General features: G+C 40.8%; 1 protein-coding gene across 12 annotated transcripts in view; it reads left to right on the top strand.

The window, feature by feature from the left end:
- ZNF385B (zinc finger protein 385B) overlaps positions 1–3,986 on the top strand; it is a 154,647-nt gene extending 150,661 nt beyond the window's left edge. For all 12 annotated transcript variants that reach the window (XM_052675540.1, XM_052675539.1, XM_052675541.1 and 9 more), the window contains 2 exons: positions 1,061–1,162; positions 2,557–3,986. In XM_052675540.1, the coding sequence (XP_052531500.1) occupies positions 1,061–1,162; positions 2,557–2,769 (315 nt within the window). In that variant the 3' untranslated portion in view covers positions 2,770–3,986. The remainder of the gene's footprint in view (positions 1–1,060; positions 1,163–2,556) is intronic.
- Positions 3,987–23,493: the final 19,507 nt, after the last annotated feature.

The following is a 23,493-nucleotide window of genomic DNA, read 5'->3' as shown; positions in this document are numbered from 1 at the left end:
AATATTATAGGTGGGATATAGGTCTGTGTTTTCCCATAAAATGAACTTGCTTTTCATGAGCCCACAGCTATTTCTTAAAGTCCCTCACGTAACTGTTTCAGCTGGAGAAAAAATGAGTTTGTGAGTCATAAAGCAGAAAGCAGATGTGGAAAAATTGTTGGTAGCTCTGGATAGCATAGTAGATCTAGTTTAAAAGTTTGCTGAAGCTCAATAGAGGATGTTAACTTTGCTCTCCCAATAGGAAGAAATTCGGGGCTGGGGTTCCTGAATTCTTATTATGGTACTGCTTTAATCAGTTGGGAATTTATTTATTCATTTATTTTTACATCTTTGAGTCCAAGAAAGAGAATGGGACGTGAATCTGTTGGCTTAGGACAGTCAGTAAGACAGTAATACCATAGATAAGCCTGAACTGTGTGGTGATGTTATCATTAGCACTGGAATATCAGAACAACTGCATGAATACACAGCTCTGTTCCAACCAAGCCAATTAGCCCTGGGTTCAGAGCAATGCAATACAAATTTGTTGTTTCTGATAGCCAGACTGAAATTTCCAATTGGATGCTGCTTTGCAGTGTAGACATGTCCTTTCATCCGTGGTTATTTCAGTTATCTCTAAGGCAGTATTAAATTGCGTGGTGTAGAACTATCCCTAGGAACCAGTTCTTCCTTCAGTTAATATTGAATTATTTATGCAAACGGACAGCATCAAAGACAATGAAGTTCACCTGATTCTGAATATCCCTATGACCGAGTGATTACAGCTCTGCCTGATTCAAAGCTTATCAAGTAGAAAAAGGAAGTACTAACCAAAATATCAATAATTTGCAGAGCCTGTCTTAGATCACAGAATTTGCTGTATTTGATTAGTTTCTGATGCTCTGTTTGATGTGCTCCAAACTGTTTTGTTTAATTTAGCAAAACTCATATTCGCTCTCTCTAAAGAACCTACTTTATCTTACAAACAGGGGGCTAGATGTACCCTGCTGATAAATCAGTTTCAAACTCAAAACTGAGAAATGTTTAAACAGCTAATTAAATGTGGGGATGTTCATTTCAGCACATTTCCAGCCGAAGGCATAAGGACAGAGTTGCAGGAAAGCCTATGAAACCTAAATACAGTCCTTACAACAAACTGCAGCGCAGCCCAAGTATTTTAGCAGTAAGTATTTTTATTTCTCATCACTATGTGAATTTGTGACCTTGGGGACTCCCACCACACAGAGACGGGAACATGACAGACCTGACAGTAGCGCAGACTTTCTGCCCTTGCAGGAAGATTCTGTGCTGGGATCAGATTTGAAGATACTTATGTATGCTGTCTGCCCTGTCTGAGGCACACAGACAACACTGGGAGTATTATTTACTGCTAGGAAGGAGGGAATAATCAGTGGAATGCAGAATGAACTGTGTGCCCCATGGAAAGGTATCAGCTCTGCAGTGTTGGTGTACTTCTTGAAGTCTGAAACACATATACTCTGTCATTCTCAGCACCAGAGATAACCCTTAGTTATGATGGATGCAGTCAGTGAAAAGGACATATGATGTTAAGCTATAAAAATACTAATGCTTATTCTCTCCATGCTGCAAAACAGAGTGCTCTGCGGATGTATTATGGTGCTGAAAGTGAGTTATCAGTTGTTTAGGAGAATTGATTGCCTATCTGTATCTGTGTGCTTGAGCAGTGACTTTCACTGGCTATCAAAACAGATCTCCCACCTCTATGCCCCCAGCTGTCCCCATCTTGCACCCACCTGCATTTCCAAGGATTCCCCAGGCTGGTTCTGCCAGTCTGATGCATCCCAAGTTCAGTCTGGCTGTGGCACAGAGCACAGACTGTGTGTTTATTTGCTCATGACTCAGCCTGTATTTTATTCATTGGGGAAAAGTGCATGCCATCTATGATGCAAAAACAATTTATAGGCTGGAAAGGGAGACATGCAAATGTGAGTGTGCATGAGGAAAAACATATGAAAAGTCTTTAAAAGCTGAGCTGTGAGTGGGTTTTTGTAATTGTACAGAGGCAAGTGAAAATGCTGAAAGCTAAGCTTTTTCCAAGTCTCCCCATTCAGCAATATTTCCCACTATTGTGGGTCATAAGAAATTTTTTATGGTATCGATCTTTAATATGTATGGATGTAGATAAGAACAGCTCTGCATCAGCAGACAAAAAAAGCTGAATTAGTATTAGTTTCCCACCTTGGCCACCGTACTTTTCTACAATTCATTTTTGCAAGTGAAAAGCTTGACTTTTTAAATTGAAGTCTTAAGTCTGGTTTTTTAAACATCTCTCACACAGAAATGACCTATACAATTTATTGTTGCTCACTTGAAATTATGCTTCCTTCTGAACACCAGCCTGACTGCTCTACAGTAGAGATTTGTGCACCATGAGTACGTGGTAGTTGCCTTGGTTGGCTTGGCAGTGAGGGGCTGTGAGGTTGATGCTCCTGAACAGCCGACACCAGGCTCTGTGTGCTGGGGTTCATTCTTCCCCTGTGAAAATGGACGTGTGGAGAACTGTACTGACCCTGCCTTTTGTTTGCTTTACTCTAGGCAAAGCTTGCATTCCAGAAAGACATGATCAAGCCACTGGCCCCTGCATTTCTCTCCTCACCACTGGCTGCTGCAGTGTCATCGGCACTGTCACTCCCAGCCCGCCCTGCGGCCTCCCTCTTCCAGGCACCTGCCATCCCCCCAGCCCTCCTCAGGCCTGGCCACGGGCCCATTCGTGCTACACCCGCCTCCATCCTTTTTGCACCATACTGAGTCTGGTGTTAAAGGGAGATAGCTATGGCCAGTAGGAAGGGTGAAAGAATAGCGAGCAAAGGGTCTTTTGAAACGCCACCCTGCGTGACGTCTCAACCATCTTCACCATAAAGCGCATCGCTGACGGGTACTGCGTTTTGAAATCTAGACAACTCTCTTTCTTGGTCTCTCTCTCCCTCTTAATCCAAATAGAGAGTGATTTACTAAAAACTTAATTGCTCATAAAATTGTATCATTACAGATAAATGCATCTATTATTATTTTTTGCAATGTGTATGACGCACCTTGGAAACAAGGAACATAACATATTTTCCTGACAGACTTGAAAACTAGGGTCTTCCTCGCTCACACCTACGTACATAGCTCTCTGAAAACCGCAGGGGTGTAATCTGGTGTGGAAAAAGGTAAGTGAGCCAAGTGCTTGATTGGGGGTAACATCTCCAAATGAACTGCGTCCTTTTCTTTTCAATGTGCTCTCTTGTTGACAGGGATTGTGTACTGTCCTAGGCCCCAGTACTGGTGTATCTTGTGTAGTACTGAAGATGTACTGCGTCTGATTTTAAGATTTTTAGTTTTTGTGCAGTTGTTTGGAAGTAATGCAGCGCTGAAGCTTTTTTTAATATTTTCTTTCGTGTCAGACTTTATTTAGAGAGATTAAAACTAGAAAGCCATATAATACATAGTTAAGATTACTACTTGTTTGCTACTTTAAATTATTTTTGTTGTTTCTTTGCTGATGTTGCTAAGCAATGTTTAAAGAGGAAAAAATAAAAGCTTTTCAATTGCACATTACCACAACTCATATGCATTGTTCAAGACAACAATGGATCCGTGTAATTGTACGTAAATATCCTTTTTTTCCATTTCTAACTAGTTTCCTTCATAATGATGCTGCATAATGTTGTGGCTCCTTAATGCAATAATGTACAGAACATGAAATATTTATAATTGACTGTCTTATCTGTTTACTGAATATATTGCAGTAATAGCTCACCTCTCTTCCTACCTCCCCAGCCCTTTTATAAAAGTGATATCAATATGCAGTACTCAGATTGAAGTCATTATGTGACAATGGGGACAACAGGTGGAAGAAAGGAAATATATATATATATATATATAGAATTAACTTTTAGAGCATCTTTATCTGCAATCCATAATAGTAAAATGTCTGTGTATTTTTTTAAATGTATCTTTTCAATAAAATAATAAGAAAAATGTACATGTTTCATGTGTTTATTTGTTGATACAGAAAAAAATTCTTGGAACAGACAAATTTAGCTAAGGGAGTCTTTAGGAGCAAGTAAAGTATTAGAGTTGTAATAAAGTATAATTACCTAACCTGTATCTACTTCCCTTGTGTCTTAATTTCTTTTTGTTGCTCAATCCTGTTACAGCCTTTACTGGAGCTTTTTGTAGTGAGGTTGTAAACATTCAGTTCATCAGAGAGTCAGAAAGAAGCAGGAGAACCAACTGGGTCATTATGGTTTTTCTTATTGCCCCCCCTGCCCCCTCTTTGTATGCTGTGACGTGGTCATGCTACCTCTTGATGAGGTTAAGGATTAGCTTTAAAGCCAGCCTGGGCTTACCTGGGGCTGTGTGCAGGTTGCTTTGCAGCCAGCATTTTCTCTGAGGCATGGCAGAGCAGGCAGCTGCTTGCCACAGCAGACTGTGGAAGGCAGGTGTTTGGGAGAGCTTTGAATCTTGATCTGTCACATGAAAATCCTTTCTTTGTTAGTACAAAGTGAAAAGTAAGGAGTGCATGAGTAAAAAGACTTCGCTATTGGGCTGTTGGGATTAACACAAAGCCAACAGGGCCATTACGAGCCCACAAAGGCAGAGGAGTAAAAATGTCGGGTACTTTACAATATAGAATTTACAACAAACATATAACTCATAGTTGCAATGTACTAGAGAGCATTTCCTGCAAGTGTAATTCCGCCCAATTTCCATTATTCTGAGGAGCTGTCAGCTGTGCTGTGAGAGGGTAACAGGCTGAAGAATCACCTACAAGTGGACAGGAGAGGGAGTCTGGGCTTTTACCATCCTCTGGGAAGGCAGCTATGGTTGTGTTAATCCTGTGGATGGTGACAAGGTGGTGCAGCAACGTTCCTCTGTGTGCATCTGTGTGTCTGATTTTGTAACCCAGGTTTAGATGCAGTCAGGTTTGTCACCCAGTCCCTTCAGAGGGGCTGTTTGCATAGGAAGCTGACCTCTGTTCAACTCAACGATGGGTTTACAGGGCTATGTATTTCAGCTGGATGATAGGAAACAGCAGTTGTCTGTTATTAAAACACTTATTCTTTTTTTTTTTTTCTGCTTTTTATAACCTACTACTGATGATTAGAAATTGAAAGCTATTACAATTTTCTGCCAAAGAAATTGTTCCCATACAAAATGCAGAAAGCTTGTACTGAGAAGGGAACCAGTCAATGATATGTGGATTTGTTAGAAAACTGATTATTTCAAGGAACTTCCTACTTGGAAGAAATAACTAGGTGACTAAGAGTGGCTGTGTCTTGTCATCCAGCAACAAGCAGATGCAATGCAAGGAGCTAAAGGACTGCAGTTGTGACACAAGGAAGATTCACATATTAAAACCCTCTGCATCCTTTGTTGTGCTGACTTCTATTTGCCACCAAAGTTTTGTCTGTGATGCATAGAATTGAGCTTGTGAGATAATTCTAAGAAGATGAATGGCAAACCCTTGTGCCAACTGGGATCCTGGGTTTCAGAAATGAGCATTACATGAGAAGAAAATGTGTATCATACTTGTTCAGAGGCTATCAGCTGCTTTTTTGATCTGTTAGGATGTTTTCTCCTGAGATGCAATATCACAAACAGCTGGCCATGAAATTCATGGACTTGTTTAACAAAGAACTAGTTCTGAAATGAAGTATTTGTAATGCAGTTACCATTTTAAAGAAATACAGTGAAAGCACAAATCACAAACTGACTGTTATGGTAACATTCATTCCTGATTCCCTCATGCATCAGTTAGTGTTCATTGCCGGAAAGACCATGGTGTGGTGAGGCTGCAAGTTTTTCCTGTGAAAGAAGTCAAGTTTGGGCCATCAGAATAAGGCTTGTAGGGGACTTACAGTGTTGGCCAGAGTTCAGCCGTTGGTGCTGCCAAATAAATGTTTCCTGTAAGAAAGAGATAATTTTGTTAGAAGTTAAATTACTCTTTTTTACTCCCTCTCCAGCAAATATTTCAGTATTTTTATGCATCTGACAACAGCCTGGTGAGCCCTACTGCGTTTCTTCTGAACAGTCTCCTTGAATAAGTAAAGTACTGCACTATTTATTCATGCTTGATTGAAGAGTAATTCTTCCACAGCTGGTCATTATGATTTTTTTATACTGTGGCTACTGTATCTTTTAAACCGATTTTTGTTTGTTTGTTCATTTGTTTAACGTTATTGTTTCAAGTGGCATCCTAAGCATCCTTAAGTATGTATTGGAATGAGCAGCATTCATTGAATCATAGAATGGCTTAGGTTGGAAGGAACTTCAAAGATCATCCAGTTTCAGCCTCCTGCTGTGGCAAAGCTGCCCCCCACCAGCTCAGGCTGTGCAAGGCTCCATCCAACCTGGCATTGAACGCCTCCATGGATGGGGTATCCGCAAGTTCTCTATAATTCTAAAACATTTTCATGTTTGGAAGATAAAGTAATACTGACTTAGAAATGCTTCTGTTTGGTTTAGTATCTTATTCATCTTTATTTATATTGCTAGAGTGGTGTGCTACATACTGTGCAGACCTGTACATACAGACAATATATTGTGAACCTGCACGTGTTGCAACATGCCAAGAGCAAATTCCTATCAAGCAGGGGAGTGGAGGAGACTGTACTAAGCTGGCTGTCTTTGAAATATTGTCATTGAGAGAGGTCTCCAGAGCCTGGAAAGGGGACAGTGTTATAGCCATCCTCAAAAGAGACAAGAAAGGAGGATCCAGGCTTATGAAAACAGGTCACGGGGTCTAGCCAATGTGGATTTTCCATGCCTGAGAGCCTGATGCTACAGGTGATGAGGTGACATCTGTGTGGCCAAGGGGAGAGAGCAGAGGTGCACTGCTTTGCCGTCAATTAGGCACAGTGCACTCTTCAGCAGCCTTTGTGACAGGATGGAGAGCATCTTCAGCGTGTGTGGGCAGCCTTGAGCAGTGCCTGCTTTCCTGGCAGCCTGCTGAAGGCAAGGCTGCCATCCAGAGGGATCACTGCGAGCTGGAGAAATGGTCGGAAGCTGGCGAGGTGCTGAACTCAGGTGGAGTCCTGCAGCAGGAAAGCTTCACCCCTGCCAACTTGCAGCCTGGGGCCGCTCCCAGAGAGCGGCTGTGCAGGACAGGGCCCGGGCCACCCAATGCTGTGGTGGACAAACGGAGCACAAGTCTGCAGTGCACCCTTGTGGCAGAAGAGCCTCACTGAACGCTGCGCTGCCTCAGCAAAGCCGTGGCCAGTGGGTCGGAGGACGTGGCAACTCCCTCTGCTCGTCATTTTTGAAGTTGCACCTGGTGTCGGGTGTCCAGTCTGCGGTCTCTGATAGGAGAGAGATGTTGGGTCACCTTTAGAAGACCCCACCATCGTAAATCGTTCAAGAATGCTGAAAGATGTAAGGTCTTCTGCTGAGAGTTCAGAAGTAAGCATTGCATTCTACAGCAAGGAGAAGCTGCTGGGAAATTTGTGATACTTAATACAAATTGAGCATTTGTAATGTCATGGGGACAAGGCTATGGAATTCTGAACAAAGGCAAGCATCTTGCCTGTTGTAGGCTGAATGGGAGTGAAGAGGAGAAGATACAGTGAAAGGTGAGTCAAAGAGGTAGGATGGAGAAATGAATTCTGCTGGAGGTTTGTGGCTGCGTTTTGGAGGACCTGAGGTTGGATATTTTAGGCCATGAAAGGGATGTCGCAGTAACTGCAGTGTGATGTGATGCAGTAACTGCACTGTGGTGGGTTCCAGATTTCTGTGAGTTTCGCCAAAACAATTATGTTTTCCCATAGGAGTCATTTGTTTAAATGATCTGAAGACCTTTAACATGAAATATGTTCTGATGAAAAAATTCTCAGTTTGGTTGCATCTTATGTTTACAGACAAGTAACTTCCACTGGTTCGTCACTAGTCTAGTATTAAATGTGGAGGTTGGTGGCCCTGCCTGTGGCAGAGAAGTTGTAGCTTCATGATCCTTGAGGTCCCTTCCAACCTGGGCCATTCTTTGATCAAGTACCACAACTAACAATGTTACTGCATTTATCTCTGGGTACATGTGTTCTGGTTCACTGTGCTGCTTCAGTTTTGAATCATGTATTTCTTTTATACCCTATCAGACTTAGAAAAAAAATATATTAAAATGGTCATGCTTTTTTTTTAGACATGGACTATTATTGAAGAATGTGTTGGCAATGTACTAAAGCAGCAGCAAGAGGATGGATTGTAATAGACAGTGAAACCCCTGCTAGCTGAATCTGATGAATATACACTGGTTTATGCAAGGAAGATGCTGAGTTTAAGAAGACTGTTTGCAATTGGAGCAGAGGGGTTACAGAAGCTGGAGATAGATTTCTGCGTCTGGAGAACTGGCCAACAAAATCCACAGAACGTGGATGTACTGTCAAATGTAAATCCACCACTCAAAAATTCTCTCTCTGAAAACAAATTCAGATCTGTACAACCATGCAAACAGAAATGATTTCTGTCTTCCCCTTAAATGAATGTAGCCAAATACTGTGATTTTATTGCACGAGTCAACGGAACAAAACTGAAAAGCAGAGTTCAAACCGTAGCAGCTTAGTTATTCTTCACTGGTTATTTGGCGGGAAAAAAAAGGTGCTTGAATGCCTTCACTATTCGTCTGAAGCCTTCCTGCTTAGGTGTGCTGAGGAGAGGAACAGATGCAGCTGGACTCATGGCCTTGCAAATGCCAGGATGGCCTAGTCTGGCCCTGTGAAGTCACTCACATCAGAACGGAGCTTGGCAAGTTCAGGTCAGTCTTATGTGAAGTGGTTTGTCCATGCTGGTGTTGGGAGTCACACTGCTCAGGAGGTGTTAACCGCTGAGAGCTGTTTCCCCAGGCCAGCTGCAGCCAGCGTCACCGGGACACACAGGCTTCTTTTTCAAAGACTGTGGTTTATACTTTAGATGTGGAATGTGATTTTGGCTGTTTTAAATGCTCAGCATGCACGACAGCAAACTTGTACTGTCAGAACAGTAAATCTGAGCCCAGGTTTTCAGGATATATCAGTTAGTAAGCACCCCCTGGCACTGCAAACCCCCAAGTGGTTCTTTTCCAGATAGGAATATTTCCACTTATTTTCCTCAGAATTTTATTCTTCTTTCAGTAACTCCCATGCTCAAAAAGATACCATTTTTGGTTAAACCTTCTCCACAGATGCATTCAACTCACTTTTCTGTTCAGACACTTCCTCCGCTTCAGCTGTGAGGGGAGGTTTTCCTGCTGTTCAAGGACTGATGTCTGCCAGCCCAGCTCTTGCTATCCCATGTAACAAGCTACCACAGCACTGTCCTGCCTAGCCTTCTGATTGCATCAGCTGATTCTTTGATCCTCTCTCTCAAGCTCCTTCCCTGACCACATTAAACCACATCACTTGTTTCTCCAGCCCTCTATCAGTCTCCTAAGTTCCAGTTCTCATGGTCAGCCAAGATGTCAGCTCCCTTTTCCATTTCTTGACTGAAGTCCATCTAAATTTTCTAGCAAGTGCTGGTGAGGTTTTTCCATTCTGCCCTTGAACTTGAAAGCAGTTCCCTAAGTTATGAAGTCACCAAACAGGCCATCTTCAAAATCCTGCCGACAGCCCACTCACAGCAGCAAAAACCCACCACCCAAATGAAAGAACCACCAAACACCTGCAGGGAGAGTAAAGCTGTCAGAAGATTTTGGAAAATCTGACTGGAACTCAGATTTTAGCAAGTAAGAACATCTAAGAATGGGGGACAGCATAGTCATGATCCTTCTTATTTCATCTGTCTAAGCTCTGTCAGCCTTGACTGTACTAAGCACATTTTCTGGCAGATCTGATGCTTGCCTTGAAAGGTCAGTGATGCCTGCAAATGCTTCCTTTTTGCAATATTTTATTTCTTTCAGAAGGTAAGTGGTAGTTTCATTCAAAGATAATTCAACTGTGCCAAATCAGGTTTTCACATACAATTTCAATTTTAAAACATTCTCTAACATCAGCAGGAGCTGAATGAAAATTTGCAGTGCCTGACTTCACCAGAGATGTTCCAGGGCCAGTTGAGTAGCGTGAGTCCAACCATTGCCAAATGGGGCAAAGGAAAGGGAAGGAATTCTGTTATAAGAGCAAATCCAATCTTTCTTTTCTCGTCTGTGTAACTCCTTGTGCAATCCTACAGAGGCATGTTCCTCTTTGGAAAGCATTCTACCTCCCCACCTGTTCTCAGCAGTGCAGGGAAGAGGATGCATGAGGCATCCCTCATGGTGGGTCTTCTGTTAATTTCCTTTCCTGCTGACCTGTATCAGAGGGACAAGAGATCTACCTCCTTTTGCCTACCAGTCCTACTGGCTCCCTTCAGATCTTGAAAAGTTGATCCTCTGGAACATATCAAGCCAGTGCTCACTTTCCTGGCATAGAGATGCCTAAGCAAAGCTCGCCAGTGTGAGATTTATTCGTGACTTTCACGGGTGAGTGTTTGCTGATGAATTATTCAGTCCACAAGAAAAGGGAGATAGGAACAGGAACACAGTGTCTATTTTACACCTGTTTGGACTTCATTAGTGAATGCTTTCTGCTTGTGACAGCTACCAAACTGTAAATCCCACAGTCTTGCTCTTCGCTGAAGCTAAACTGGCTCCAGCTATATTCCCTTCATTCTTTGTTATCCATCTTTGGAATACATTAGGTGTGGGACGAACATGCAAGGATGGACACTCTTTGCCTCCTGAGCTCTTTGTTCTGTCAGATCTGGCACCAGGTGAATTAATCAGCTTCAGTGGTTGTTCTCTGTAAATGATTTAGTACAGGAAATATTGATTAGTGGTAGTAAAGGCACCAGAACTTTTCAAATCAAAAGGTTGATGAGAATTACATCCACATTTTCAAAAGCAGAAGTTAATTTTAAGGGCTACAACTTGCTGTTTCCTCTCTGGGATGAAATGGTGGGGAAATGCCCTTGTGCCCTCTAAACTGTTGGAGCTGGCCTGCTCAACAGCCTGGGACATGCAGGAAATAAAAGCACTGAACAGCTTTAGTCTCCATTTTTAAAGGAAAGTAATGGAGATGAAAATTCATCTTAAAATTTTTATCCTGTAGCAACTACTAGCCGTGTTCCAGGATGATGCTCCACTAGCACAGAGAAGAACTGTGGGCTGGTAGGAGATACAATGCACTTGCACACACTTAGCCAGGAAAGTGTACTTTCAAAGGTGTATTTGCAAAGGTGTATTTTCAGACTGACAGTGCTTGTTTTATTTTGTAAGTAATCAAGAATTCAGTTATGATTAGCAATGCACCTATGTGTTGTTACTCAAAAATATGTGACTAAGGAGTTAAACAGCCTTCTGTTTGGTAGATCTTACGAAGGGGGCCATCAAGGAGAGTACTCTGTGCCAAGAAATTCATTAGGCCACTGCAGCCAATTATACTGCCATCTCTCTTTCTGTACACTGTGGTGTGATCACCTATAAAACAGCACAGTAATAGCACACTAAAAGCCTGGAAGTTTTTTTCGGTATTTTTATTGCTGGAACTAAAATTTAAACATCCAATTTTGATTATGTGACTTGAAAAATACAGAAGTAATCTATTCATTTTCCACAAGGTACATTTACATTTACTGACAACATCTTAAGACTCAGCAAATATTTCAAGTCAAGGAGTTAAAAGAAAGTAATGAAAAATCTGGCTGACGATGGTTACTTCTATTTGTAAGTTTATTGGATGTGTTTACTCTCAAGAAGGCATTCAACTGTATACTATACTTCTGTAGAAGCATAGAACGTTCCTAATGAAGGTAAAACTTTAAGACTACTAGAATTTATTGAATATTTCTGAAACTTCTGTAAAAATGTTGGTGAGCACAAAAAAACCAATACATTTCCTTATTGAAATGAGAGAGAAAGAACATCTCTTACCCTGATTCATTGGCATTGTTTGGCTGTGGCTTAAGGAAGAAACAAACAAGCAAACAAAAGCTATTTCATGTTGTTCCTCAGGAGAAAGCTGGATTAGAATATTCCCTAGAGCCAGAAATCTAAAGATGTGCAGCACAGTTGAAATTGTACCACTGGGATTGCAGAAGTAAATCACTCTTTGCAGATCACATCTAACACAGCATCTCCTGCATAGCAGCAGAAATATCCTCTGGAAGCAGCCTCTGATCTCTCTGCCAAGTTCTGACCCCAAGTGCTTGCTCATGTAGGAAAGAAGTAGGTATCTGGTCACTTAGCCACAACATTCTGAGGCATCAAAAATTCCAGGTGGCATTTCATGCCCCTCATGTTCTTGGGTCCAAGAAATAAGTGCCTCAGAGAGGATGTAAATGTGTACACCTCTTTCAATATGTATGTGATTTGCCAATTAGACTCATTAGCCAGTGCATAATTATGCCTAATTTGACATCACTTCTGAACTCAGTCCATTAAGAAAATTTAAACTAATATAACTTGTGTTCTCTAAGATATAAAGAATCTGACCTTAAATGATCTGAATACAAAATTGCCCGGTGACTGACTATTCCATTTAATTATTTTTACTTTAGAAGTTAAATGTGACACTTTGCAGGCTACTGAATCTAGGTCAAATAGCTGGGGTATTAATAATAAGCAGTTCTGTGAAATCTATGAGTTACATTGAACAGTAAATCCAGCCTGTAGGATCCTGCAAAGGCTTTGTTCTATGTAAGTCTCACATAAAACTAAGCCAGAGTTGTCCAGATTGCTGTGGACGGTCAAAACTCGTATAGAATCACTCTTCCCAGTGTGTGTGCCTCCTCTGTGAGCAGAAAGTAGTGGGGGGTCTTCAGGCTGAAGTTCTCCCCGTCCTTGTTTAATTCATTTTCTTTCTATCCCTAAAGAAAGAGGCCTTGCTCACCACATCACGTAGCTAAAAACAAAGATGCGAGCACTTCCCTTGGATTCTTTTTTGAAAGACACTGGGAGCTCTGGTTCTGTTCATCACTGCAGCATGGTCTGTGATGTGATAATAGCTGACATGCACACCTTGAGCTGGGTGTGCTTCTTCCCCACACACATGGTAAGTCCAGCCGTCCCCATGGGAATTCAGGGCGGGTTTATTTCCATGCTTGGCAGACAAGGGTTTTGTGCCAAGGATCTGATAAGCAGCCCTGGTACCTGCCTGCAATTTATTCAAGCAAAAAATAAATACAAGGCAAAATGTTCTGCACAGCAAATTAATATAGAAATGAAGAGCTGGAAAAAGAAATGACAGAAATGGGCATTAAGATAATGATTAGTCAAAACAGCAATTAAAATCTTGTCAGAAATGTGAAGATTTGGGGAAGCTGAGATGAAGGACAAAGATGAAGAATTGCATTTTATTAGAAAAAATAAACTGATTAATAAGCTACACAATTTATATATGTATATATTAAAAAAAAATGTATTAATATTATATATATATGTGTGTGTGTATATATATATATATATATATATATATATATATATATATACATATATATATATATTTAAGTGAAGCCTGAATAAATAGAACCATAAAATGGCCAGGGTTGCAAAGGACCATAATGATCATCTTGTTATTCCCCCCCCCGCTACATGCAGGGTAGCCAACCATTAGACCAGGCTACCAATATATTCTGTCTAGTTCATGCTTTTTTGTTTCTCCTTGATGCAGTATAATTAGGAGTGCTGATGTCTCATTGACCCCCCAGGACAGCCTGACACAAGCAGCAGAAGGCTTTATCAGGTGTGCTGGGAGCACTGTAACCAGGGAGCTGGTGCCAAGTAGCCATGGTGTGGATATTTGGTGCTGCTTGCATCTTGTAGCTCTGATGCAAAACAGAAGAAGGCAAGTGGAAATAAGAATTGTGGCTTTCTGATTCTTGTGTGGATGTACTGGCAGTGAATGAGAATTTCCTTTTTCTTTTCCCCATAATTCCCAAATCACACAGCAGAGCCGCGGTACTGCCGGGTGGCCTGCTGACACCTGGTGGCAAATGGGAAAAGTGCGGCAGGGAGAGGACATCGGGGTCGCTGTCACTGAAAGAAAATGAGATCTGGGGGAAACATAATGTGTGCTACAGGCTGACAGCAAAAAGTGGAAAATAATATGTTGTGAATGGGATAGAGAAGCTTAACGACATTATTTTAAGTAGCAAAAACAGCTCTGATAAATGTATTTATTATGTATGCTTTTATAAAATATGTCATATAAAGAAACTGTTATGGTCTCTCTGGGATCATATACTATCTATTTAGTAGCAACTGCAGATAGCAATAAGATGGGACCAATTAGTTTATCTGAGTAAAGATGTCTCCTTGGATACCATTCAAGCCACTTCAAATACTGTTCATGCAATAAAACTGGGAACATGAGCTTCAGGATAACAAACAGGGTGTCCCAGATCATCATTTGTGAAGTGAATCTGGTGAGGAAAAGCCCCTGTTTCATTTCAGGGCAGAGGTAGTGAGGTCTGTAAACACCTGTGTGCACCTCACAGGAGGGTAGGGAGCCAGCCCCCAGCGGAGGGGAGATTGCGACTTTTGTGAGTTAAAGGATGCTCCCATTTCTCTCTTATTACTTCTAGTTCCCATACAATGCCTGCCAATAGATTGTATAAATAGGAATTGTTTACACAGAAGAGAAGGTGTTTGTAACCCTGTTTTATCATCCTCTCCATCTCCTGTGCTACATTACGTTATGGAAACACGGGTTGCTCTGAGCCTGCTATACTTACAGCTGAGGGCACAACTGAATTACTACTTTGAGATTCCTCAGTCAATTGAATGTTCACTTAAAAATGTAATAGCTCACTTTGTGAAGAAGCAGTGAAATTAAATAGTTGATTTTCTTTTTGTTACACCTCTGAAAACTTCATGACTGACTCCTCTTCCCCTATTCCATTTTTCCTGTTGCCTTAATTTGAATGATAGGCTGTTGATTTTTACATTTTGTTTTCATTTGTTTTGAGTTTGTTTGAAAGAGGGTAAACTCTTCCTCTAAATTATGGGTCTTGAGTTGCAATATCTAATTGTCTGAGGGCACCACTGTTAATAGGACTTGTACACAGCCACACAGAGCTCCATTTTTCTGTCAGAATGTCCTCATTTTCACTTGCAGTATCTCAGTTAGAGGTCAGCAATTGTTTCACTTGCAGGACACTACTAGAAATGAAAGAAAGAAGGAAAATTTCAGACTTTCTTCTTTCTCTAAATTCTCGGTAATTTTGCTCCTGTTAAGAAAATATCTCAAGATATAGAAGTCCAGTTTGTCATATTTAAAATTTGTCTTGCTAATAATAAAGTATTAATTTAAATTAATTAGTAAGTTAATTAAGTGATTAAGTAAATCAAACAAAAATGCTAGTGAAGAAGAAATAAAATATCAGTACACTCACAATATGCAAGTGAAGACGGTGAACAAATGCTGCCAAGCTCTAGAATGGGCAGGCTGGAAAAGCTGTAGCCAAAGCAGGAGTTATTGGTGTTTACAGGTAAGGAGAAGCAGGTATTTCCACTTTCTAAGAAGTCTTTGTTGAGCCCCATACCTGACTAAGCCTCAGTGACAACAATTCTGGATTTTAGTGCTCTCACATATAGGATAAAGAAGAGTCTCTGTGTTGGCATGTGTAGCAGGGATAGGATACGCAAGGATATATGGCCCAAGGGCCGAATTAGCCCTTTGTATTGCTGGACACTGGAGATGCTCACAGTGGAAGCTGTATATGAATCATAGAATTACGAAATCATTATGGTTGGGAAAGACCTCAAAAATCAACTGGTCTAACCATTCATATACCATCAGTATTGCCCATTAAATCATGTCCTGAACTACAGCATCTACCTATTTCTTAAACACCTCCAGGGACAGTGACTCCACCGCACCCATGGGCAGCCCGGCCCATTCCAATGTCAAACCTCTCTTTCACAGAATTTTTTCCTAATATCCAACCTGAACCTCTCTGGCACAACTTAAAGCCATTCCCTCTATCCTACCTGGGAAGCTGACCTCCACCTCACCACAACCTTCTTTGAGGCAGGTTTTCCCTGAGATTCCTCTTCTGAATAATCCCATTTCTCTCAGATGCTCCTCATAAGATTTATGCTCCAGATCCTTCATAGCTTTGTTGCCCTTCTCTGGACACGCTCCAGAGCCTCAATGTCTTTCTTGTAGTAAGGGGCCCAAAACTGAACACAGCACTTGAGGTGTAGCTTCACCAGAGCTTCAGTACAAGGGAACGATCACCTCCCTGCTCCTGCTGGCTGCACTTTTTCTGATACAAGCCAGGATACCATTGCCTTCTTGGCCACCTGGGCACACTGCTGGCTCATGTTTAGCAGAGAACTGACCAATGCACCCAGATCCTTCTCCTCCATGCAGCTTTCCAGCTACTCTGCCCCTAGCCTGTTGCATTGCCTGGAGTTGTGACAAAAGTGCAGGACTCTACACTCAATCTTGTTGAACTTCATCCCATTGGCCTCAGTCCAGGGATCCAATACAAGCCACAGGGCAGGAGCCATCCTCAGCAGCCCCTGCACAATGCACATTTACAGGCAAAGTCGGTGAAAGGCTACAGCAGAAGAAACAACGTGCTTGCCACATAGGCTGAGGCTAGCAGAACAGGTAATGAGCTTAAATTTGAGGAAGGAAGATTGAAATTAGACATAAGGGGAAAAAAAATCTCATGGCTTGAGTGAGTAAGCATTGGCATTGATTTCCTAGTCTTTGTTCTTAAAACCTACAACAGAGATTTCACAACCTCTCAGCTAACTTTTGCCAAAAATGACTCACTGCAGAGTAATGTGTTGACTGGTACCTCAAGATCCCTTGCTACTACATTTTTTAATAGTCTGTATAAGCACAGTTCATTGATTCACTAATTTGTTCAATCATTTGACAACTTAGACCCAGTAATTAAATCAGAAGTCCTATATCAGCCACTAGTGTCGTATTACAGAATGCTTTGATGCATTTTTACTAATTGGCTGCTTCTGTATTATTATTTAGTGCAAGTTACCTTGCAGCTTGACTCATAGAGAACATTTAAGGGCAAGTACCGAGAAATAATTAATGCTGTTAAACATACTCTGCAGAAAAAAAAAAAAAAAAAAGGAAGAAAAAAAAAGCAAGCAGAAACTAAGAGCACTGAGTGAAATATTTCCTGCTTTTTCCCCTAAAGACTCCACAGTTTAAGATTTTCATAGTAGCACCTGTTTGCATGACAACCAGGATTTGTTGTCTTCTTGTAAGATCAATGTGTTCCTATGAAGTGTACCCTTTTTCCTGGAAAATCCTAGTTATTCAAGACTTTGGAGAACCCGAGTAAATAGTACCTCTAGCAGCCTTTTTGTTGCTTTTCCTGCCACGCACCTGGCAGTGCAGAATGGATATGGATGGATATGGGCTGTGACCCTTGAGACGGCTTGCTAGCAGAGACAGGAGTCACCTGCTGTCAAAAGTCACCTTTATTTTGTCTCCAAGGGTGATAGTAACAGCTGGCTAGCTCATGTTATGAAACATGTCAGGAAAACCACTTGGGCACAGTTTTAAGAAACTCAGTTCCACTTTCCCACTATCACTAAATTAATGAAGACCCCAAGATGTCCTCACTGCTTGTTTGGTAGCTGCTAGAAGAGTTTGCTACAAACACATTTCTCAGCCCCCACCGCAGGTCTGTCTGATGGATAGGGAAATGTAAACTGGGAAATAAATATTTATGATGTATAGTCGCTCACATGCTTTTATTTATAGATTGTTCAGTGCAGATGACTATCACAACAGTAAAACTGAGCTAGATTTCAGCATTTATGATTCATCTGCCACAGAAGGCTTAAATCACCCGTCTGCTAAATGAAATGGCTCTGGACTAAATTATGGAGTCTTTATAAATGTCAGTCTTGCAGAGAAAAGAAATTTATGTTACACATTTTGGAACTGACCAGAAAGGCTATCTTGAATCCAAGGGATCTATTAACTATCTCTTGAGTACTAGCTGCAAAACTGAGAATAACTGGCACTGAAGAGTAGCTGCTGGAGCTGCTGTTTTTCCAAGAAGACCGTGGGGTTCACCAGCCATCCCACATGGATATATACCAAAGGGTTTCCAAAAGTCACTTTTGTTTTGTGAAATGCAGTGTCTGCCATGCATAAAGTGAAAAGTTGTGCTGTATAAGAGCACCAAGAGAGATATATAATGGCAATCAGATATTCCTTATAGTCTCTATTCTTTTAGGTCCTTCATCAGCACTCAGGTGAAAGGACGGCTGCGTGGATCTACTTACATGAGATAGATAAATAATGTAGTTTCTTAACTTAGACACCAACAACACAGGAAAATGCTTGGAAATTATTCTGAGGCTCATAGTAGGCCTTCTCACTTTTAATGTACAGTGCTGAGGAGGCAAAACTTCCTCTGTGTGTGACCCAAGCATTCATTATCAGTTTTTGTGTGCCAATAAATTGCCAATAAATCACTCATCTACCCCAGCATTTCTCTCTGGTACCTGTATTGCAAGCTGTGTTAGCCAACAACTGGGCATCTGCTGTACTTTTTATTGCTCACACTCAAAAACAATGATCTTGTCCCAGAAAGTCTACAGTTTAACTATATGACGAAATATATATATATGTGTATACATAATAGCAATAGATATGGTATTTCCCCATTCTGTTAGTTGTTGTGCTATGATTACATCTCTCTTCCACAGAGGAAGAATTCTGCTTTTGTCCATCCACCTTGAGGGATAAATGTTCTTCCTGTGGCTTCTACAGTAATCAAATCTTGTCATCTTTATCCCTTAGTTCAGATTGGTGCTCTGAGAAGTCATTCATTTTTAGACTTTTTCTGTAATTCCTCAGGTTATTTCAGCGTGTACTGGTCCTTAGTCTGCGTAGATGTTTTCTCTAACCCAGCAACTTGTATTCGCTTGTTCAGAGAGTCCTCTCACTAAGCTTTCTAGCACCACACTAACTATTCTCTACTATTTTGTTTCTTTTTATCTCTCACAACGTACTCCATTCTCACTTGCTTGTGATAAATAATTTCTTAATTATTTCTTCCTCACTGAGGCTGTGAACCATATACCATGTTCTTTATTTTTTCAGATCTGAAGAGGCTCTTTCATCTTTCAAGACAGGGGTTCTGCATCAAAATCAAGTTTATTTCAATATTTGATCGTCCAAAGACCAGATCCTCTTCCCTTCCCACCATTCCAAGCAGACCTTCATTTGAAAATAGAGTCCACTTATATATACCAGAGAGGAACAGTTTTCTATGAGGATCTTAATTACCCCTTCAGCTGGGTATTTACTAAAAGCAGAGCTGCTGTATTTTTGTAACGCAGTTTTTGACAGGTATTTTTGTGAGACCTTTTGTGGTATTGAAATGGCATGAGATTTCTAACATTTCACCCAGGTGCAGTGCCTGTGGCAAGGTAAGGGTAGGATCAGTGCACTGTCTTTTATAAACACTAATGCTATGTTGTCATATTGTTTTTATAGCGGTATTTATTTGTTTATTTCTTATATTTTCTTGTGGTTCTGCCATAGGAAAGCAAGGAAGTTTGCAGTTATTTAAGAAAAAACCTGCCTGATTAACCCTCCTGTTCCTGGTGCTTTCACTCCTCCATGGAGAGTTCTTTTTGTTCTGCCCATGGTCAGACTGAGTGAGAGTAGCAACAACATGTGCTACAGAGATCTCTTGAACAGAGGTTAAAAGTTAGGATTTTGTGGATTAGTTATTTTTTTAATCACCATTGGTTCTACTATTCCGAAGCCAGGCTGGTATAAAGAAAAAGAAATCATTCTTGTTCTAAAGACTTTTTGAAAACCAAAGCTTACAATAGGAATTTTTGTGGCTGGATCCCTGCCTTTAGCGCCTGAGAGCCTCTGTGCCGTATGAAAAGTTGATTTCTGAAGACAGTTTCTGTTAGAAGGGCAGTCAGGGATGGTTAGAAATGAAATAGCACATCTGCTATTTAAAGAGTTGCCTTTCTGCTGTTCCTTGGGAAATAGTCTCATTTAAGTTTGTGTTTGGGTTTTGGTCTAAGTCAAGTTTTTCAGGCACATTTCTCACTGTGATAGTTCACATGCAATTTCAGCTTTCTTGACTTAATGAAGCTGAAATCACATAATTATTATTGAATGTAAATATTTTGTAAGTAGTAAAGCTCCACTGGATTTTTATACCTTTAGTTGTTAACTAACAATTACAAAAAGTTGCAATGTCATTTGCTTATCTTGCTTAGAAGCAAAGAGCACAGAGAAAGATTGGCCTGACTGAAGAAAGACTATTCCACATTAGTGCCACTCTAGAAATTAGCTTCGGCTGCTACTTGCTACAGTTGTTTCTCTAGAAGGTAGGCTTGAAGGTCTGTCTTCTTCCCGAGGACTCCATAGAGAAGTTTGGCTTTTTTTTGCAGAGCAGCTCAGATAAGCCAGCTCTGATATGTTTTCTTCCCATCCTCAAGTTCTGGGTGCTGTCAGTGGGGCTTACAGGCAGTGGGCTTTCAAGAAACAGGATTTCTGCATTCCCTGCAGTGTGGTGCAGCCAGCCCAATATGGTCACATGTAGCCACAAACCTGGCTCACTGCCTTAAAAGGTCACTTCCATCCCTTCCTGATGGTAGAGGTCAGCCTGCTCAGCTCATCGCTCACAAAAGCTGCTCACCAAGTTACTTGCTCTGTAAATCAGTCTTTCTGATGTGGGGAATCACTGAAGGGAAAGAAGTGAATCTAAAATAGGGAAGTTTAACAAACTATTATATCCTTCCCTTAATTAAAGGTTTGGAGTGAGGCAAGTAGATGGAAAGAAGAGATAATGAACTTCTCCCTTTATCTGCAGCTGGTTTTCCTTCCGCCTTTAATCTTGGCTCTAAACACAACCGGCAGAATCAGAGCCTGAACTGCAAGCCTCCTGTATGCTCTGTGAGCCCAGGGAGACACCTGGTCCCCATGAGGGGTTGTACTTTATTTATCTGCTTAGGTGGAGCTCTAGTTCTGTTTTTAAATTGTGTATAATTGAATTCCAGGCCTCCCAGAATTCATATAAAAATGATAATTTAGTTCCAAGTAACAAAAAGGAAAATAGAAATTCTGTTAAAAAAGAAAAAAGAAAAAAGAAAAAAGAAAAAAGAAAAAAGAAAAAAGAAAAAAGAAAAAAGAAAAAAGAAAAAAGAACAAGAAAGCCTTCACATAATTATCCTACAGGAAGGGCACTGAATGTGTGATATGAATGAAGATGCAAAGGTAAGAAAGATCTCTCTTTTGAGCGGCAAGATGTCTCAGGACTGAGATCACCAAGGTCCAGTGCAAAGAGGAGGTGACCAGCCCTGCCCAGCTGACAGCAAGGCTCTCATGTTGGCAATGGCTATAGAGATCACTTTTCAGCCCTATGCTGCCACTATGACAATTCTCATCATATTCAAAAGGACTGAATAAAGAGATGGGTGTGCACTGATTTTCCTCATCTGAGCCCCTTGAAAATTTTGTGTCTTCAGCTAAGCTTTAGCAGTCCTCTGCTTGCTTTAAGTCTCAACTCTGTATGGCTTCTGATACGTGATTTATTGCATTCACAGGCAGGAAAGCCTGCTTTGGCAGTGACAGACTGAGCTAAGCAGCAAGCAGACGTTGATATGAGTACTTCTCCGTTAAGAGGATCTTCCTGTCAAGCGCAGGTGAATGTGTGGAGCAGGCTGCTTGCACAGAGCAAAATAAGCAGCTCTTACGCTGCTCAGCATCAGGAAATAAAGTACGTCCTTGCTTGGGAATGCTCAGTAACAGCGAGGGGGAAATCATATCCTGCTGAAACTAAAGATGTGCTATGTCACAGCTGCTCTGTATTGAAACATGGGGATTCCTTGAACCTGTGAAGGGTTTGTTGCTCAGGCAGGAGCTTGTGGGGTGTTTAGGAAAGGCAGGAATGCATCCTGCATGTGAACAGAGTACTTGAATTGCACAAAGTGACACACCTGTGTAGGTTCACATGCAATGTTTATTAGTGATTAGATTAGTGGCCTTCAGATTAGTGGCCTCACCCCAAGCAGTCAGAGCAAAGAAGTGGCTCCAGTGTTTCATCTACCCCTCATGCTGCCTCCATGTATTTAACAAGGCCTGCAGACTGTTCTGCTCTGCTGAAGCCTCTTTCTAGCTCTGACAACCATGGCTCATCCTGTGCTGGATAAAGGAAGTGATCTCCTTGAGAAAGGTCAAACACTGAACAAAAAATATATATAAAAAATTAAAAGTAAAAATATATAACCAATAAAATATTTGCTGTACAAGCGAAGCATGTCAAGACAATAAATCACAGGAAAATTGACTTCAGAAAAGGGACACAGCAGTTGAGGTCCAGTTGGGCACTCTACAACGCTAGGTGCTTGACTGAAAATTGACATTAACGAAGCCTCAGTGCAGAGTCCCCTCTCTTTCTTTGATCTTAGAAAGATCCTTTTATTTCTTTTGCATTTGAAAAGAAAAACTTGTTTTATAAAAATGAAAAATTCTTTGGTGGCATACCTGCACCACATCTAAAGCTGTAGGGGAAAAGGTTGGATTTTTTGATCCAGTTTTTTTTTTTACTGAAAAAATATCATATTAAAAGATTTTTTTTTAATGGACTTTTTGTCCTGAAATGGTTTACCTGCAAACAAGTATGAAAACAAGACCTACTGGGCTTTTGGATTTTATTGGCAAAAAAAGGTAATTCAGTGGGAAATATCAAGTAAAACAGTAAAATAGTATTTTCTTTAGATCAACATTTTCTACAGAAAATGTTCAATAAATTATAATTACCAGTATATTTGCTCAAATGTAGCATAAAACCCAATGAAATAATTAAGTACAGAAGTGAATGTCGGTCTCTAATATTTTATACTTAAGACATTTATTGCCTTGGAATTGAATATATATATAATAGCATCCTGATTAAACCCTGCTGTCTTGCAGAGAAAGCTACAGTGCTAAATTTTCAAAACTATCATAAACGTAATTACCTCCTGCTGAGAATCTAAATGCTTATTCATAGCACCATTACTCTCAGTAATTAAGTCTGTAATTTCCTTCAGACTCTGATTCGTTCTTTCCTAAATCATAAAAGCCAGGCCAAAGAGGTTCTGTTTGATTGATCAAGGTATAGAAATTTCATTAAGTTTGCTCTATGCCAGAATGTACATTATATCTTCACTTATTAAGTGCGTCAAAGCAGCTTTTAAATCCTGCTGGAGGTGGTAGGGAGCAGTGAGGAAAGAGGTTGACCCAGTCAAGGAAAGGCATTGTGTCTGTTTATGGGATCTATCTGTCCTAGTGATTTTAGATGATAGCCAGTTAGGGCAGGATGCACTGGTGTTTGTCTCCTCTGTCTTCTACAGCATCCCCTTTCCAGTCCAGAAAGAAAGTTAAATGATGTTCTGGCTGAGCACAGACCTGGGCTCCATAGCAAATTTTTTCTTTCCTCTTCCTCTTTCTGCCTGTAATATAATACAGGTAAGAGAACACGGTCATAAGATAATGCTTCCTAATGGCAGGCAAATCTGAACTAGATTCATCCTTGATT

Source organism: Tympanuchus pallidicinctus, unplaced genomic scaffold (assembly GCF_026119805.1).
Source record: "Tympanuchus pallidicinctus isolate F22 unplaced genomic scaffold, pur_lepc_1.0 scaffold15, whole genome shotgun sequence".
NCBI lineage: Eukaryota > Metazoa > Chordata > Aves > Galliformes > Phasianidae > Tympanuchus > Tympanuchus pallidicinctus.
This window is presented reverse-complemented; position numbering and strand designations above follow the sequence as displayed.